The 18,372-nt window shown below is 45.2% G+C and overlaps 1 protein-coding gene across 1 annotated transcript in view; it reads left to right on the forward strand.

Moving 5' to 3' along the window:
* ALMS1 (ALMS1 centrosome and basal body associated protein) overlaps nucleotides 1-18,372 on the forward strand; it is a 198,875-nt gene that overhangs the window by 69,091 nt on the left and 111,412 nt on the right. The window contains exons 3-4 of the mRNA XM_043981290.1: nucleotides 3,292-3,403; nucleotides 3,566-3,786. Coding sequence (XP_043837225.1) covers nucleotides 3,292-3,403; nucleotides 3,566-3,786 — 333 coding nt within the window. The remainder of the gene's footprint in view (nucleotides 1-3,291; nucleotides 3,404-3,565; nucleotides 3,787-18,372) is intronic.

Here is an 18,372-nt window from a genome sequence, read left to right on the forward strand (position 1 = left end):
CCCAAATCCTTGGCTCTGTGAAATGATTTGACATCGGACACTGATATCACTATATCTGTGGAAATTAATGTCTCCTTTGCTCCTGTATCCTGTGGGACCTTTTCATCTGATTGGCAGCTGAATTCTCTCTCTCTCTCTCACTCTCTCTCTCTCTCTCATATCTTTCTTCTGTCTCTTCCTCTCTTCTCTTTATATATTCTACATATAAGTCTGTTTGTATACACACACACACACACACACACACACACACACACACACACACACACATATATATTCTATACAGTTTCCCCCATTAACACATGAGCTCCTTGGGAGCAGGGACTGTCTGACTTGATTTGCATTCCGAGGGCTGAGCATAGATCTTCATACATAGTAATTGCTTCAATAATTGCCTCCTTCGTTCTTTCTCATTCCACACATTCATTGCCACATCTCATCCTTTCTTCTTCTCCACATTCTCTCCTCCACACCCCCTCCTCTGTGCACTCACACAGCCATGCCAAGGTTTGAGCCTTCTCGTCTAATCTGGAGTAAGGAGGAGCAGCCTTCTGTTCATTGCTCTTTCCTCAAGTTTCTCCCACCTCGAGTTCATTCTCCACATAATCACCAGCACGATTTTCCTGCATCTTCTTACCAGGTGACCCCCCCTCCCCCCCAATAAATTCCACTGGCTCCCTATTGACCCTGGGATCAGAGATGTTCATAGTCTTTTGTCTGCCTTTTAATGATCTTTATAAACTGGTTCCTTCTCATTTTTCTTATGTTCTGTTTCCCTCCCTGCACTCTGTGACCTAGCTGGGCACCGACCAACCTACGAATTGTTCCTTGAACACCTGCCTCACATGGGTTTGGGGAGGATTAAATTTGCTTTTTTTGAGGGGGTCTGGATTTGTGATTTCACTATAGGCAGGGAACTCCCGGAGAGGATATTCCAGCTTGCAACTAAATAGAGCAATTACTCTTCTCCTTATTCTAGTTGTAGGGAGGTGCCCAGGGCACTCAGAGGTTAATTGACTTTCCCTGGCTTGGCTGGGACCAAACACTGGGGATGAAAAGGAACAGGACACTTGACACCTCAGGTTACTTTGCCACCAGCATTAATTTCTATTAATTAATTATGAATTACTTTCTATTAATGTCTATTTTCTTCTGGACTGGGAAGGGTCAGGTGAGGGATGCTGGTCAATTTCCTAGGACCTCTGGCCAGGAAGCATCAAAGGCAGCCCTTGGACCCCAATTTTCCTAGCTCCAAGGCAGGAATTAAGTGTGGCAAATATATGTATAATGTGTGAAAAGTGCAGAAATATAGGAACTATTATATTAATTTAGAGAGAGGGACTGGGACTTCGAGGTGGTGTAGTGGATATAGTGTCGGGTCAGGAAGACTTGAGTTCAAATTCAGCCTCAGACATTAGCTATGTGACCTTGGGCAGGTCATTTTGCCTCGTTTGCCTCAGTTTTCTCACCTGTAACATGAGCTGGATAGGTGGCGCAGTGGATAGAGCACCGGCCCTGGAGTCAGGAGGACCTGAGTTCAAATCCGGCCTCAGACACTTAACACTTACTAGCTGTGTGACCCTGGGCAAGTCACTTAACCCCAATTGCCTCACCAAAAAAACAAAAACCAAAAAACCAAAATGAACTGGAGAAGGCAATGGAAAACTACTCCAGCATCTATGATAAGAAACCCCCCCAAAACAGGGTCAGTAAGAGTTGGACATGACTGAACAGGGAGAGGGACTGGAACAGTGATGTTATTGGTACAGGTCCAGGTGTGGAAACTCCTACCCATCCAGGTTGCTCTTCAATTTATAGTCTTAGTTGCCTAGAGCAGTCAAGTTGAATGCATATAGGCCAGAAGTCGGCACATAGAGCTCCCAGAGGGCTGCACATTGACTTAGTTTTAAAAAGTAATACTATCTATGGCTTCTCATCAATTATTTTGTTAAATATTTCAAAATACTGTGTGTGTGTGTGTGTGTGTGTGTGGCAATTGGGGTTAAGTGACTTGCCCAGGGTCACACAGCTAGTACGTGTTAAGTGTCTGAGGCAGGATTTGAACTCAGGTCCTCTTGAATCCAAGGCCGGTGCTCTATCCACTGTGCCACCTAGCTGCCCCCCAAAATACATTTTAATCTGGTTTGTTCTCAGGGGTGTTGTGGGCCGCTTGTAAATGTTTGACATTTGGCACTGAGCCGTTAAGTGACTTGCCTTTCATGCTAGAAGATGCCATCAGTAAAAACTGAGTCTAGGTCTTCCTGGTAGTACTATAACCGTCACAACTACCACTACTCATAATATTTCTCTTTGTATTCTCAGTGTTTAGGGAAGTGTTTTACACATAGTAGGGACTTGATAAATGCTTCATTCATTCATTCATAGCTAGAATTTCTTTTAAGACTGCCAGGCCTGGAGTCAGGAAGGCCTGAATTCAAATCTAGCCTCGGACACTAGCTATGTGAACCTGGGCATGTCACTTCACCCTGTTTGCCTCAGTTTCCCAATCTGTAAAATGATCTGGAGAAGGAAATGGCAAAACCACTCCAGAATCTTTGCCAAAAGAACCCCTGAATAGGTCAAGAAGAGTTGGATAGGATTGAACAACGTGCAAATATTATCTCATATGATCCTTACCTCAACCCTCATGGCAGGTACAATTATTATTCCCACTTTACAGATGAGGAAATGGAGGTATAGAGAAGTAGTGACATGCCAAGGTCCTACACAACAAGTGAGTATCTGATAACTGCATTTGAACTCAGGTCTTCCAGACTCCAAGTCCAGGTGTTATTAAAATCTGTGGATGGGTAGTTCCATGCTACATTCTCTTAATAGAATGATTGGGTAGTTCAGTGTTGCTACTGACTGCAGCATCTCACTGTTAGCCTATCAATGAGCAGGAATAGCCAGGAGGTCAGAGGCATCTCCAGCCCGATGCCAGGAGACTGGCTGTGAAGGACTTTGCATGGCTATCAATGAGCATTAAATCGTCTACTGTGTCCCCCTCCCCCCCCCTAAAAAAAACACCCAACAACAAACCCAAAACAAAAGACAGTCCCTGCCCTCAGGGAGCTCACCGTCCCTTGGGGGAGATAACCTGCAAACAGCTCTTTGCAAACAAAATAGGATACATTGGAGACAGCAGGGCAAACAAGGCTCTAGAATTAAGGGGGTTCGGGAGAGGCTCCGGGGAAGGCTGGTTTTTCTCTCTGAAGCCAGAGGGCGGAGAGGGTCCCAGGCACGGATATTCCACGTTCTGTTTCATTAGAAGCTGATGATCCATTCCACTAGCAATGTACGCGGTTCCTGCTCGCTCCCGTGGTCCCAGAGGACCACAAGCGGGCTCCTCCCGCCCTTCACCGTTCTGGTGGGGCGCTCCTCCTTCGGGCGCTCCGCTCCCCAGGTGAGGGGCGGGGCCAGAGGCTGCCCTAGTTTTTCAGTCTCGAGGCGGTCTTTCCGAATCCCTCGCTCCCTCCGCCTTTCTGGGCCTCCTATCACGCATGCGCGCCTTCTTCCTTCCCATTTGCCCCCTCCCCCCACCCCCCGCGGGCTTTGGCGTCCTTAGCAACGCGAGAGCCCGCGCAGACTGGGCCGAAGCCGAGCTCGAGGCAGGGGCGGGGCGCGCGAGCGGGAGCCCAGTGCGCCTGCGCAGGGAGCCAACGGTCGCGGTCACCGTGGGGCTGGGTAAGGGAGACACAAACATGGAGTCGCCGGCCCCGCGCTTGGGCCTGGGAGCGGGAGAGCGGGCTCAGGGGGAGAAGGAGGAGGCGGAGGAGCGGCAGCCGGGTGAGCGGCGGCGGCCCGAGGAGGAGCAGGAGGAGGAGGAGCAGGCGGGAGCGGGGCCGCCCGGGGGGGAGCGAGGGGTGAGTAGCGGGGCCGGCCCGAGCCCGGCCCCCCGCCATGGGACCGGGGTGGAAGCCGAGGCACGCGCGGCGGGGGGCCGGGCGCCCACCCTCTGGGGGCCTCAGCTTCCACAGCGTGATGCCCCCCCCCCGCCTGCCGGCCTCCCAGGTGGAGTTGGGGGAGACCCTTCCCCTCCCTCGTGCCTCGGGATCGGAGACCCCCCCCCCCGGCGTGGGGCGGGGAAGGGGGCTCGGCTCGCATCTCGCCCCCAGCGGTGTCGCGGGAGGGGAGGGTCCCTGGGCAGTCGGGGGTGGGGCTGCTGGGTTCCCGTCACTCCGACCCCTTAGTACTGGCTTCAGCACCCCGATCTTCCCGGACCCCGTCATCGCTTGGTCCTTTTGCCGCCCCCCCCCATCGTAGCGCCTTTGGGGGGATCTTGTGGTGCGGACCCCCTGGCCTCCAGCCCGAAGCAGCTTCCCTGGAGCCGCGAGCGCCCCTGGGGGGTGGTCCTCTGCACGGGGAGGGGGCTCTACCGGAAGAGCGCCGAGACCCCCCCAGGGCTGAGCTTGGAAGGTGGGGGCCACACGTCCGGGGTTCAAGGATGCTTCAGAGGCACCTCGCCAAGCAACCCTGGCCCTTGGGGCTCGGCGGGCGCCCCCCTTTTGGGGTGCTCCTCCCCTCTCCGTCCCGTAGACCGCCCTTGGCCCCTTTAGAGCTGAGCGTGTCCGCCCGCGGACTGGCCCCGGGTCCGTGGGGGGCCGCGGCGCGAAACCTGCCCCCCAGACTTCGCCTCCCCCTGGCTCAGTCAGGGCGCCCCGGGTCTCGCCGGCGTACACGGGAGCTGCCCCAGGCGCCCACAGAATGGCTCGAGTGGGGAGCTGTCGGTGAGTTTTCTGGAGGCGCTTGGTGAAATCCTCGCCGATTTGAGGGGGCTTCGAAGCCCGTTGGAGCTGCTTGCTTGTAGGGATGTTGCTCGGCCTTTGCTTGGCCCAGCTGTGCCCCCCACGGGAAGCGAAGCTTCCGGAGGGCTCGGCGCTGTTGGCTTGTCCTGCGTGCCCAGCACGGTGCCCCGTGGGCAGAATGAAGGGGCATCGGATAACTCATTCCATTCAGTTAAGAGGCAGGGTGGGGGAGAAGAAAGACACTGGACTTGGTCAGACCAGAGGGTAGCTCCGTAAGCCTGACCACGGCCAATGGCTAGGTTTCATTGTTTCCCCATTTATTAATGGACAAGTTACCTCAGGGTTGTTGCGAGGATCAGATGAGCTTATGATATATTTTTAAAAAGGCTTTAATCACTTTGTAAAAAGACATCGCCAGCTCTCGTTGAATCACCAGACGTTTATTAAGCACCTAAGATACGTACTAGCGCTAGAGACAGAAAGACAAAAATGAACCAGTCAGTATGGACGAAGCACCTACTGTGTGCAGCCCGGGCCAAACATCTTGGGTACAAACACTTTCCCTGCAGTCAAGGATCTCAGTCATTTGATGGGGGAGCCCACGTGTGAACAGTTGTACGCAATCTGAAGACAAGATGAATTGGAGATCATCTCAGAGGAAAGATTAAGGAGGGAGGACGAGAAGAGGCTTTCTGTAGAAAGCGGCTTTTAGCTGGGACCCAGAGGAAGTCAGGAGGGAGAGAATTCCGGGGGACAGCCAGGGAAAATGCCTGGAGTCTTGTCTGAGGAATAGCCAGGTCAGAGGCATCTCCAGCCCGATGCCAGGAGACTGGCTGTGAAGGACTTTGCGTGCCAAAGAGAGGCCATCCCATCATCCTGGGGGTGCTAGAGAGCCACGGGAGCTCATTGAATCGGGTTGTGTGTCACATGCTTAGATCTACAGGTTAGGAAGGTTAATTTGATAACTGAGGGGAGGATGGATTGGAGTGGGGGGGGCACCCCAAACATGCTATCACCCTGGTCCAGGTGTGAGGGGATGAAGGCTTGTGCTGTGGGGGTGGCAGTGTCAGAGGAGACAAGGGGGCATAGAGGCTAAAACTGGCAGGCCTTGGCAGAGGATTGAATGTATGGGGGATGACACCTAAGGAAGATGTGGTTTACCTGTCAGATCCACAGGTAAGGGAAGAATTTAGGACCTGGTGGCTGTAGTGTTGTAATTCATAACAGTAATAGGGAAGTTTGAAAGGGTGGCGGGCTTGAAGAGGGGAAGATGAGTTCAGTTTGGGACATGGTGTCAGGTGTCTACTGGACACCCAGTTCTAGATGTCAGGAAGGAGGTTGGAGGTCAGCAGAGAGATTGGGAAAGGAAAGAGGCATCAGCGGAGATGGTAATGAAATCTTCCGGAGCTGATGGCATCACCAAGTGAAATTGTCTAGAGGGAGAAGAGAAGAAGGCCCAGGACAGGACCCTGAGGGACACCTCTGCTTGGAGGGTGTGATCTGGAGGAGGACCCAGCCAAGGAGACAGAGCAGGAGCGGTCAGAGAGGTAGGAGGAGACCGAGGAGAGAGGAAGCCCTTGAGAGAAGAGAGCATCCAGGAGCAGGGAGTGATCCAGTGTCAGAGGCTGCAGAGAGAGCAAGGAAAATGAGCCTTGAGAAAAGGCTGTTGCATTTAGCAGCTGAGGAGAGAGCGGTGCTGGTGGAATGAAGAGTTTGGAAACAGTTCTGCCCCCACAAGCTTCCATTCTGTTTTTGTAATTGGGTCAGTCAATGATCACTTCCATCGGACTGTACTGGAAAGGGCTTGGTTTGGACTCGGGGAGCCTGGGGCTGACGGGCTGACTCTGCCACTTGGAACTGCTTGGCCTTCTTTTCTGTCTTAGGTTCCTCCTTGGTTAAAGGAGGGCATTGCACTAGGTGGTGTCTGATGCTCTTTTCAGCTCTGTATCTGTGATCTACCCCCCCACAACATCTGCCACTTAGAGATTCAGTGAGTGTGCTCACCAATGTGTTAGGTGTTGTGTGGGTACCAAGAAAGGGTAGCTGAGCAGGCTTCTGGTTCTCAGGGGGCTTTCAGTCTGGCTGGGGGTATCAGACAAGTGTGTAAGGACACATATAAATGCAAAATGCTTTGCATGACAAAGGATTCCTGCTGGCTGAATGGTGACTGAGAAAATCAGAAACGAACATTTTCTATATTGTGTTGTATTGTATTTTTATTGATTTTGTGAAACGTTTTCTAGTTTAACACCTGTGTTCCAGATGTTTAGAGAGGGCAGGATGGCTTGTGGGAGTGGGAGAGGCTTGTGTAATTGGAGGCATCATGAAGCAGGTCACTGCGGGGAGCAGGAGGGAAAAGAAGTGGAAGTAAAGGCCTGGATGTGGAAATCAGCGCGGTGGACTTGAGGAGCTGTCGAAAGACTGGCTTATTTGGAGCAGCAGGTTCATGTTAGAAAGTGATAAAGTGATAGGACGGGATGGGAGGCAGTTAGGTGGCGCAGTGAATAGGACCCTGGGCCTAGAATCAGGAAGACCCGAGTTCAAATGTGACCTCAGACACTTAACTGTGTGACCTTGGATAAGTCACTTGACCTCTGTCTGCCTCACTTTCCTCATTTGTAAAATGGAGGTTGTGAGGATCAAATGAGGTACTTAACTATCTGTAAGGTGCTTTGCAAACCTTAAACGGCTAGATAAAGACTGCCTGTTATTGTTACTGTTGTTTTTACTGTAGGTTGAGATCAGGAAGGGATTTGGACTTTGTCCCAAGGGCAGGGAAAATCTTTTAAAGGGGTCTGAGAAGGGGAATATAAGGCAGGCTGGATTTTTTGGGGAGGAGGGGGTGGGTCTTCATGAAGGGTCTTCATCTCCAAGTCGAAGATGAGAGGCTGGAGGTAAGATCTTCTATACCCACATTGACCCCTAAGCTGCTTTCTTCACTTAGTATCCCCTGACTATAAGTTTCCCATCTGTTTAGTGTGTGCCTACTTGTCTAGTTAGCTTTTCTGCTGTCTGTCTTTTTCTGCATTTCAGCATTGCCCCATGGTGGAAGGATGAGGTGCATTTCAGGTGGCTAGGCAGGCAGCTTGTTGTTGCTTTCTGCTGGTTATATTGTTCTTTTTCTTTTTCTTTTCTTTTTTTTTTTTTGTGGGGCAGTGGGGGTTAAGTGACTTGCCCAGGGTCACACAGCTTGTAAGTGTCAAGTGTCTGAGGCTGGATTTGAACTCAGGTGCTCCTGAATCCAGGGCCCGTGCTTTATCCACTGAGCCACCTAGCTGCCGCGCCCCCCCCCCCCTTATATTGTTCTTCAATAAAATGTAAAGAACTGTGATTTAATAGTTGTTCCTTTAATTGGACATTTAAAGCCAAAGTACAAGATTATATTGAAGTTTTGTAATACTATGTTTGCTTTAAATATTTGAAATATAGCTGATTATTATTCCTCATAGGTATCCTGCATCTTCCAAATCATCTTTTAAGTGATTTCTGTGGCAATGATTATTCATGTTTAGCAAGTGATAGTCAGTGGCCATCTGTTGGACCTGTGGAGTCCCTTTCAAGCTCTGAAGCTATGATCCTATTGTGGATTTATTGATGTTGACAGTTGTATCTCAATGGGTGGAAAAGCCATGTCCCTCCAAATTAAAATGGATTATGATGTGACTTTTTTGTAAAGCATCGTTCTTCAAAGAACCGAATTTTCTTAGACATTTAGTACCTCAGTTTGACTAACAAATTTTCTTTCTCTCTCTTGTTTTTTCTCTCTTGTCTTCTTTCTGTCTCTGTTTCTTTCTCTTTCTCTGTCTTTTTACATCTGGTTCTGTCTCTTTTTTTGTCTCTGTCTCTGTCTTTGCTTTGCTGATGTCATTAGTGACAATTGTATGTTTAAAAAAAAATCAGTTCATTTTCTGCTTCTTATTCCAGGCATCAATGAAAAAGAGCAGTGAGAGGCATGAACAGACTTGGGAAGCCCATTTTCACTTGAGAGTTGTGAATAATGTAGAACTATTTTACTGGAAGAGATCAGTTCTTAAAGCACCTTTTGTTCTTACAGCATCCAAAAGTTTTGCCCCCATCATTCTTTCATTAATTTATACATCAGCCGAGAGGTAAGTCATCAGGTTTTTCCCTTTCATTGTTGATAAAGGTGAATTTAAAATAAAAGAGAAAAAATGATAGATTTTGCTGTTAAGTAAAATAAAACACGTTCCTCAGTCAGTCAGTCAATAGTCATTTATTAAGCACCTACTCTGTGCTTAATAGGACTTGGATAGTTGGAGGGATTATGGGGGGAGAGAACAGGAAGAAGTATAAATAAAGGTCTAGCTAGGCATTAAGGATGGAGAAAAAGGAAACAGCCCTTTGAAAGGAAAATATTTGGAGTATGGGTGGATTCTGCGTACTAATTAAAGAGTGGTTCAGTTTCTTTAGGACAAGTAGCATTCAGAAAAAGTTTAAAATGGTTCCTGATTTTATATCTTCTGGTGCGTGCTTTCACACTTAGTCAAAAGAGCTGGTAAACCATTGGCTTGCACTTTTGGGTAGTAAATCCAATTAAAAAAATCTGTCTTCATTTGAATGGAAGAATAGAACTACTTGCTTCACAGTTCGTCAGTGATGCTAAGTATGTGTAAAACTTTCAGTTAGAGACATTCTTTTAAAGTCGGCTTCAGAATAACCATCTGTCTGCCTATATGGACCAGGCGTTTTTTCTAATACACACAGCTGTTTACTTAGTAATCATTTAAAAGACGGAATTGCTCTAATGCAACTGGTGAACTCTTTGTCCTTCTTCATCATAATTCACAGTCACCAGCTCCCTTCTATGGGATAATACTGGGCAAGATGCAGCAGGTTATGATAGAAAGACATATAAGACAGTCTTGGGCCCAGGTTACTGTTTGATAGCAGGACATGTGGCAGTGCCCAATATCGCACGTTACGTGCAACGTCTTTTGGATGACTGCCTTTGGAGCTCACCTGGTGTTAAAGCTCTGTCTGTGAAGGAGCTGATCGATAGCAATCCGTCCTGTCTACCACCCTGCCCCTTTCCTCAGTCGGCCAGCGTCAGGCAAGAGTGCTAGGAAGCAACCAGGACACGTGGAGAGAGACAAGAAGAAGATTTAGAGAGTAGAACTAAGTCGAAGCTTGAGGAGTACATGGGATCCCCTAGACCTGAAAGTGTCACTGGGCAGAAAACTAGAAGGTTGAAAAGTAAGGAAGTTCCATCTCAGAGAAGGGGAATCACTGTTCTCCCAGACAGCTCTGTCTGGGGTAGACAAAGTGAAGGGTTTTATCAGACGGTGCCTCTTGCCCCATATTCTCAGGGACTTTTTTTTTTTTTTGTTTTGTTTCTGGTTTTGAGTTCCAAATTTTCTCTCTCCTTCCCTGCCCTCCACCCCCCTTCCCGGGCAATCAGATATAGGTTATACATGGGCAATTATGTAAAACATTACTGTATTAGTAATTTTGTATAAGAAAACTTAAAAAAAGAAAAAATGAAAGAAAATGAAAACAGCATATTTCAGTCTGTGTTCAATCAATATCAGTTCTTTCTTTGGAGGTGGATAGTATGCTTCATCATTAGTCCTTTGGAATTGTCTTGGATCATTGCATTGCTGAGAATAGTTAAATCATTCAGCTTTTCATCAAACAATATTGTTCTCACTGTGTACAACATTCTCCTGGTTCTGTTCCCTTCACTATATATCAGTTCATACAAGTCTTTCCAGGCCTCTCTGAAGCATCCTGCTTGTCATTTCTTTAGCATAATAATATTCCACCACCATCATATACCACAGCTTTTTCAGCCATTCCCCAATTGCTGGACATTCCTTTGATTTCCAGTTCTTAGCCACCACAGAAATAGATATTTTTGTATAAATAGGTCTTTTTCTCTTTTTTTTTGGTATGTCTTTGGGATATAAACCTAGCATTGTTATTGCTGGATCAAAGGATATGAACACTTCTATAGTCCAAATTGCTCTCCAGAATAGTTGGATCTGTTCACAACTCCACCAACAATGGATTAGTGTCCTAGTTTTCCCACAACGCCTCCAACATCCAGTATTTTTATTTTTTGTTATATTTGTCACTCTGACAGGTGTGAGATGATTCCTCAGAGTTGTTTTAATTTGCATTTCTCTGATAAGTAGTGAGCTAGAACATTTTTTCATATGATTATAGATAGCTTTGATTTTGTAAAGTTGCTATCTAGCTATACTGTCTAAAAATCTAATGAGTGGTCGCCAATAAATTAGAAGCTTTAACAAGAGTTTAGACCTTTAAGCATTTATTAAAGAGCATTAGGATCTAATGATCAGAGAGAAAGGTAAAAATCTAACTATTTCTAAGAGACCCTATCATCCGACTTGCCATGGCGAGGTCAGGAACAAAAAAGGACCCAAAGCTTCCTTCTTCCTCCCAGAAGCCTCCTGTCTAAACCAGGAACATCAAACGTTACTTCCTGACGTCAGGGAACTGACCTTCCAAGTCATATGGCTTGTCCTCAGATGCCTTCTCTTCATGGCGGAGCTTTCCTACAGTAACTCTCCAGCAGGTGGCGTCACTCCAATTGCCACAATTTCTTTGTCTGAAAACTGCCCATTCATATCTTTTGACCATTTATCAATTGGGGAGTGACTTATATTTTTATGAATTTGACTCAGTTCTCTATATATTTGAGAAATGAGGCCTTTATCAGAGATACTTGTTTCAAAAATTCTTTCCCAGTTTTCTGCCTCTTCTCAGGGACTTTGGCCTTGTCCTTTGTCTATCTCAATTCACCATCCTAGGAAGAGAACACAGAACACAGAGTTTTTCTCGGGCAATAAAGTTTTCTGGAGTTTACCTCGTCTTAGTGAGGGTGGCAGTTTAAGTTGGAATCAGCCACAGAGGAAAAGATGGGGAGCTCTCATATCAGTGCCTGAAAACCCACCTTAAAAAAAACCCCAAAACTACCACAAAATGAGGAGCAAGGCTTCAGTTGTTGAAAGTGAGATCTTAAGAATAAATACAGTAAAACATAGATCATCTTGGCCCCCCGCCCCTTCCCATTTTCTAGATCTGAAAGGGATTTAACAGGTCTTGCAGCTCAAACTCTTAATCCTCAAAATGAGAAAACGGAACCCCATAGAAGTGGTCACACAGGATCTGAACTCAAGATCTCCATTGCTCCATGCTGCTTCTGGTAAGGAAGCTGAGGCCTAGGGGGCAAGAGTGATGTCACCATATCCCATGGCTAGTTAGTGCTAGTACCGTGACCTTCAGAACCACAGGAAGTCATGGTTGTGCCCCAGTGGGGGGAGCCAGGTGGCGCTGGAATCTGAGGACGTGGGTTCAAATCCTGCCTGTGTGATTGTGGGCCTCAGACCCCCTCCTCTCTAATCAGTCTTTAGATTAGTCTTTCTGATACGCAGCTCTGATCGTATTACAGCCTTCCAGTAGTTCCCTTTTGCAGATTTCAGGTCAATTGGTCAAGCATTTATTAAGCACCTACTGTATGCCACTGCAGATACAAAGGAAACACGACACTTAGATTCTGTTGGGAAGACTGTGCAAAGTATTTACGAGATATTGAGGCAGTGGGGACCCTTGAAGTGGACACAGAATTGGGACAAGCCTTGTGTGGTAGGAGCTCGTGTTCCGCAGAAGCCAGGGTTTGTGCTGGGAGAGCCAGGTTGACTCTGGCCTCCCTTTCCAGCCTTCCTTTAAACTGTCCTCACTAAGAACTTGGTGCTCCTGCCCAGTGGAATTCTTGGGGCCTCTCTCTTTGGGTGTGGGATTGCCAAGGGTCTGAAAACCAACCCTCCCCCTCCCCCCAAAATATCCCCATGTGCTTCAGCACTGTGACTCCCCTAAGGTCCATTTCAGATGTTGGTTCTTTCTCTTCCTTGCTCTCTTCAGCTGGTGGTGATCTTTCTTTCCTTTGGATTCTCAGAGCACTTGTTTTATGTCTTTGGTCATTTTGAATGATGATTATTTGTGTTCTATACGTCCTCTAAGATTGGGAAGCTTTTGAGAGCTGGCCTCTAGAACTGTGTGTGCAGTAGAGAATGCTCGTGCTTGTTGGGTTGAATTATACAGACAGTTCCTTCTTTCCTCTGATTTATTTAAAATGCTGCGTTGAATTTGCAAATCCACTGCAAGAGGTTGTACATGGAATCTTTCTGGTTCTTGCCTAGCAGTAGTGTGGTCAGGTGGTTTCTCATAAAGGATTTTTGTCAGTGGAGTCTGAGTACTTAAAAATTCCCTGGAAACACATGTTCTGAAAAGCAGGTGGGGGCTGGTCATATGGTGATGAGGAGAGAGAGCAGATAGAGAGGTCTGGTGCTACCCAGGGAATACTGAAAGGCCCAGGGTCGACCTGGTGGGACACAATGGACAAGAATCCTGTGGGATGAGAAGGTGTCGAGCTGTGGTGGAGGGAATACCAACACTGAGGTGTTCAGAGAGAAAGCATAGAGTGTCTTTTCTTTTTTTTGGGGGGGGGCAGGGCAATGAGGGTTAAGTGACTTGCCCAGGGTCACACAGCTAGTAAGTGTCAAGTGTCTGAGGCTGGATTTGAACTCAGGTCCTCCTGAATCCAGGGCTGGTGCTTTCATAGAGTATCTGGAAGCTTGCCTTAAGGAACATCCTCAGGGCCCATTCTAACAGGCAACAAGCATTTTTTATGTTTGTCTACTTTGTGAAGCGTTTTCCTTGCAACCTCCCTGTGAGGCAGATGGTATATAGAATATTATTCCCATCTCACAGGTGAGGAACTTGAGACTCATAAAGATTAGCGACCTTGTTTTAAATGGAGATGAAGTAGATTACAGGTGTTAGACCTGGGATTTGAACCTAAATTTTTAAATTCAATTCCAGTGTCCTTTCTACCACATAATGTACTGCCTTAAGTAACAAAGCCCTAGGGTTCAGAGAATACACACCTTTATAATCGGTAGAATTCTGGTAAGTCTGAATATCTGGGGAATACAGTAATGAATAGTTTTCAGAGGTCTTGGAGTTGATTGTCATTTTATTTGATCCGCGAACACTAATATTGTTTGATTCCTTACTAAGAAGTAGTTTGTTGTGTAAAAAATCCCTGAAAGACATGGGCTGTACATGATAGCTAGAAAAGTCCATTTTGTCAACTGAGGTTGTGTTTGTAGAAGGCTCAGTGCCTGCCATGTAGAAGACATTGAATAATTGCTTCTTCCTTTCCCCCTGAAATTTAAACATGACTTAATTAAAGGAGGTAGTCTCCAGCTCAGGCTAGAGGTCTTCAATTAAACACACTGGCATGGATTTGAATTGGACAGAACAAGAGACCCAATCAATAATGCATTGATATCTTTTTGCCTTTTTCTTTGAAAATTTTAGCCAAGACTTTTAAATGTGCTCTATCTCCTTTAATTAGCCGAGTCCTGCAAAACACTTTTCATCCCAGGATTACAAAGTGATTTACAAAAACATCCTGACGTCTTTGGCAATTGGCATGGAATAAGTTAGGCAAGTCCCAAACCACAAAAGGTTTTATGGATTAATGTCAACAACATGAACAAAGTCAGAAGCAAACAGGGAGTGGTGATCAGGTGAAAAGTACCCCTTCAACACAAGGTCACTACAGGTTCTATTCCGGCCATGGCTTTCAGGTTGTCTTTAAAATGCTTTTCAAAAGAGCCCCCAGATCTTTATTCCAATGCCGTTAAATAATGTTTGGCTTAAATGTATTTAGCTTCTAGTGTTTGTGTTTAGCTGAAAGCCTGGGATGTTTCTGATTAATCTTCCTTGCATTTTTAACCTCCAGATTGACATAGTGTAGAATTATGGTTCCTATACTTGTCTTGTAAGCCCTAGGCATAGGATCCATCTGGTTCATCAGAAAGAGCACATTTTACCCAGATACCACACCCTGTACCAGCTGCTTACTTGCTTTTGAAGGTAATTCGAGGTGTTGACATTCATCTCTGGAGCCCTGTGTGGTTTGGGACTCCAGTTACCTTAGAGAGCTGCCTGGCAAAGATGGAATAACAATTCTGGCAGTGGAGGAGGAAGAGGAACAGAAAGAAGAGAAAACACTCCACAGAGGGCTAGGAAGGATAAAAGGACAGGAACAAAGAAGACTACGTCTTTGGTGCCTGTTTGTGGTTTTAAAAAAATGACCGAGTTCAAAGTAGTTTAAAATCAGGCAGCTAGATGTCTGCCTTCTCTGTGGAGACTGTGTGAGTAAAACGAAAATTCTCTGTGGAAAAGAAAAAAAAGGAAATGAAACGCTATTAACATTTTTTATTACTTACTTGTGCTGAGTAAATTGGCTTGGAGCAGGTTTTCTTTCAGGAATTTTTTTTTTCTGAAGACTTTTAATTGATAGTTTTAAATCCCTCAGAAATGTCATTGTTTCTTTTCTTTGGGGATTCCTTTGTTTGCTTGGTCCCATGTGATAAGTACTTGGATTTGGGGAGATAAGATTTGGCCTGTAGATGATGATACTTAGAAACTTCAATTTGGCAGAGGAAAGTCTGCCTTTCCTACCTTTTTCATCAGTAAAGTAACAGGCAGTTTTTTTGTATAAAAATGGGTTCAGTGTGACACGGGTGAGCTCCACCTCTTCTCTCTAACAGTGGTTTTTCTTGATAGGCATTACAGGAAATGGATGTGCTGTTGTCTCCGTAATTAAAGTTTTGAAAGATCTGGATTTTTCTTTTTAATTTTTCTAACTCAGCGCAGAAATACCTTTGAGACAGTTAATTTCAATTTAGGAATTTCTGGGTTGTGTTCATAATCACTTGGCTTACACTGTGCTAGGATTCAATGGCAAGTTCTAGCAATTCATATTTTTATCTTTTGTTTTATGAAAAACAGAACCATTTTTTGTTTATGGGGGATAGGACTAATAGGATGACAGAGTTAGCGTTAGAAGGGTCACATAGTTTAATACCCCTTTTAGAGATGAAAAACTTGAAACCAAGAGAGGGGAGGTGACCAGGCTAGTAGTTCATTCATTTGTTAATTACAAACTAATAAATAAATAACAAAAAACAAATAAAATAAATAATACATAAAAATATAAATACAGCAACTAAGGAAAATAAGTTACATTAAAACAGCTAGTTTTTTTGGGGGGGGGGGCAGGGTCACACAGCTAGTAAGTATCAAGTGTCTGAGGCAGTATTTGAACTCAGGTCCTCCTGACTCCAGGGCGGGTGCTTTATCCACTGCGCCACCTAGCTGTCCCCAGTAGTATTATATTTTAAAATAAAGTCAATAGGTGGCCAACAGGGATCCTTCTGTGTGGTTTAGTGGCTCTGTTTCTGTTTGAGTTTGGACAACAGTGTTCTAGGTGATGGGTGATGGTGTGTGTGTGTGTGTGTGTGTAAGGGAGGAAGTGGTTACGAGAAATACTATGGAATTAAATTCAGTAGCACTTGGTGATTAATTGGATTGGGAGAAAGCAAGAGAGAAGAATAAAATGTGGCTGAGGGCTGTCAGGGTCATTCCATTAAGAGTGGTGCTCCTGGAATTGATTTAACAAACTTTTTTGGACTCATATTCTTTAATTTGTGATGAAACAAAACTTTTGTCACATTGGAAAGTCTGTTTACCTTGGATGAGCTATTTTCCTAAGTCTAGTTTGGGTCATAATGCAGAGGTTTTCAACCCAGTTTAAATCAGGTGAATTTCCAGTCCATGTTCCCTTCTAGTCGCACTGTGTGGGGTGTGAGTTCCTTCAAAGAAAGGCTCATAATTTTGCCTTTCTTTGTATTCCTAGGACTTAGCCCAGTGCTTGGCACATAACAAGTGCTTAATAAATGCTGGTTGGCTGACTGGATGTTTGTCTGGATCTCTTAGATTTCTTAACTATTTGTGACTTGTGCTGTGGTACAAGGGGAATTTCAATTTGCACTCATATGTTCATCAGTTTTCTCTCTGGAGGTGAACAGCATTTTTTCATCATGAGTACTTTGGAATTATCTTGAACCATGTACTGAGCCAAGTCTTTTATTGTTGATCATCATTACAACATTGCTTTTATTGTTCACAGTGATCTGGTTCTTTTCACTTCACTTTGCATCAGTTCATATGGTTCACATAGGTCTTTCCAGGTTTTTCTGAAACCATACCCCTTGTCATTTCTTAAATTACAGTAGTATTCCATTACAATCCTACATTACAACTTGTTCAGACATTCCCCAATTAAGATCCCTTGATTTTTATTTCTTTGCCACTATAGGAAGGACTGCTGCTGTAAATATTTTTGTACATATAGGTTCTTTTTTTATCTATTTGGGTCACAGTAGCGTTATTTTATCTATTTGGGTCTAGTAGCGTTATTATGAAGGTATTCAGTCTGATAGCCCTTTGGGCATAGTTCCAAAGTGTGCTACAGAATGGTTGAACCCGTTTGCCACTCCACTGACAGCTTATTAGTGTACCTGTTTTTCCTCATTCCCACTATCATTTGTCATTTCTGATAGGTGTGAGGTGGTACCTCAGAGTTGTTTTAGTTTAAATTTCTCTTATCATTAGTGATTTAGAGCATTTTTTCATATGACTATAGATATCTTTGATTTCTTCTTCTGAAAACAGCCTGTTTATATTCTTTGATTATTTTTTGATATTTGACCCAGTTCCCTATATATTTGAGAAATGAGGCCTTTATCAGAAAAACTTGCCCTTCAAGATTTTTGATATTAGTTAATTGTCCATGGTACTTTTAAGCAAAATATAGTTTCTCCGATTATCTCTCTTAATTAGTTCTATTTTTGCTTTTGCTTTATCTGAAGTAATGATTGCTACACCTGCCTTTGTTACTTCAGCTGAAGCATAACAGATTGTGCTCCAGCCCTTTATTTTTTTGTTTTTTGTTTTTGTGGGGCAGTGGGGGTTAAGTGACTTGCCCAGGGTCACACAGCTAGTAAGTGTCAAGTATCTCAGGCTGGATTTGAACTCAGGTCCTCCTGAATCCAGGGCCGGTACTTTATCCACTGTGCCACCTAGCTGCCTCCCAGCCTTTTATTTTTAACTCTGTGTTTATCTTTCTGTTTCAAGTCTGTCTGTCTGTCTGTCTCTCTCTTTGGTTCTGGAGGTCTGAACATTTTCAGTGCTTTTAGGGTGGTGTGTTTCCAGGAGAGGTATGATCACTTCTTTCCTGGTCTGGGCTCTGGTCTTTACCTACAAAGGGTCCCTGCTCCCTTATAGCCACAAGTGCTAGCATTTCTCTTTGTCCTGGAACTGTGACCTAGAAGTATGTATGGGCAGTAGAGTTGTCAGTCAGTGCCAGGTACATCCAGTGCCAGCAGAGGGTCCCTTGTACTCTGACTAGTTGTCCACCTCCTGTCTCTGAACTGAGAACTTCTGAAACTGTTGCTGCTGCTTTCTCAGCTGCCTCCAACACCCATTGTTGGTGCTCCTGCTGTGCCTTGGGCCTGTGGCTATCCCAGTGTTACAGATTATTCTCGTGTACCTCATAAATTGTCGTAGGCTGGAAAAATGTTTCTCTCTGATCTTTTGTTGGCTCTGCTGCTTCAAAATTTGATTTGAGACATTATTTTAAAGTTGTTTGGAGGAAAATATTGGGAGAATTCTCTGCTATCTTGGGTCTGCCCCAGTTGCCTCCTTTTTGGTGTGGTAAAAAAATATG

This window comes from Dromiciops gliroides, chromosome 2, assembly GCF_019393635.1.
Source record: "Dromiciops gliroides isolate mDroGli1 chromosome 2, mDroGli1.pri, whole genome shotgun sequence".
Lineage (NCBI taxonomy): Eukaryota > Metazoa > Chordata > Mammalia > Microbiotheria > Microbiotheriidae > Dromiciops > Dromiciops gliroides.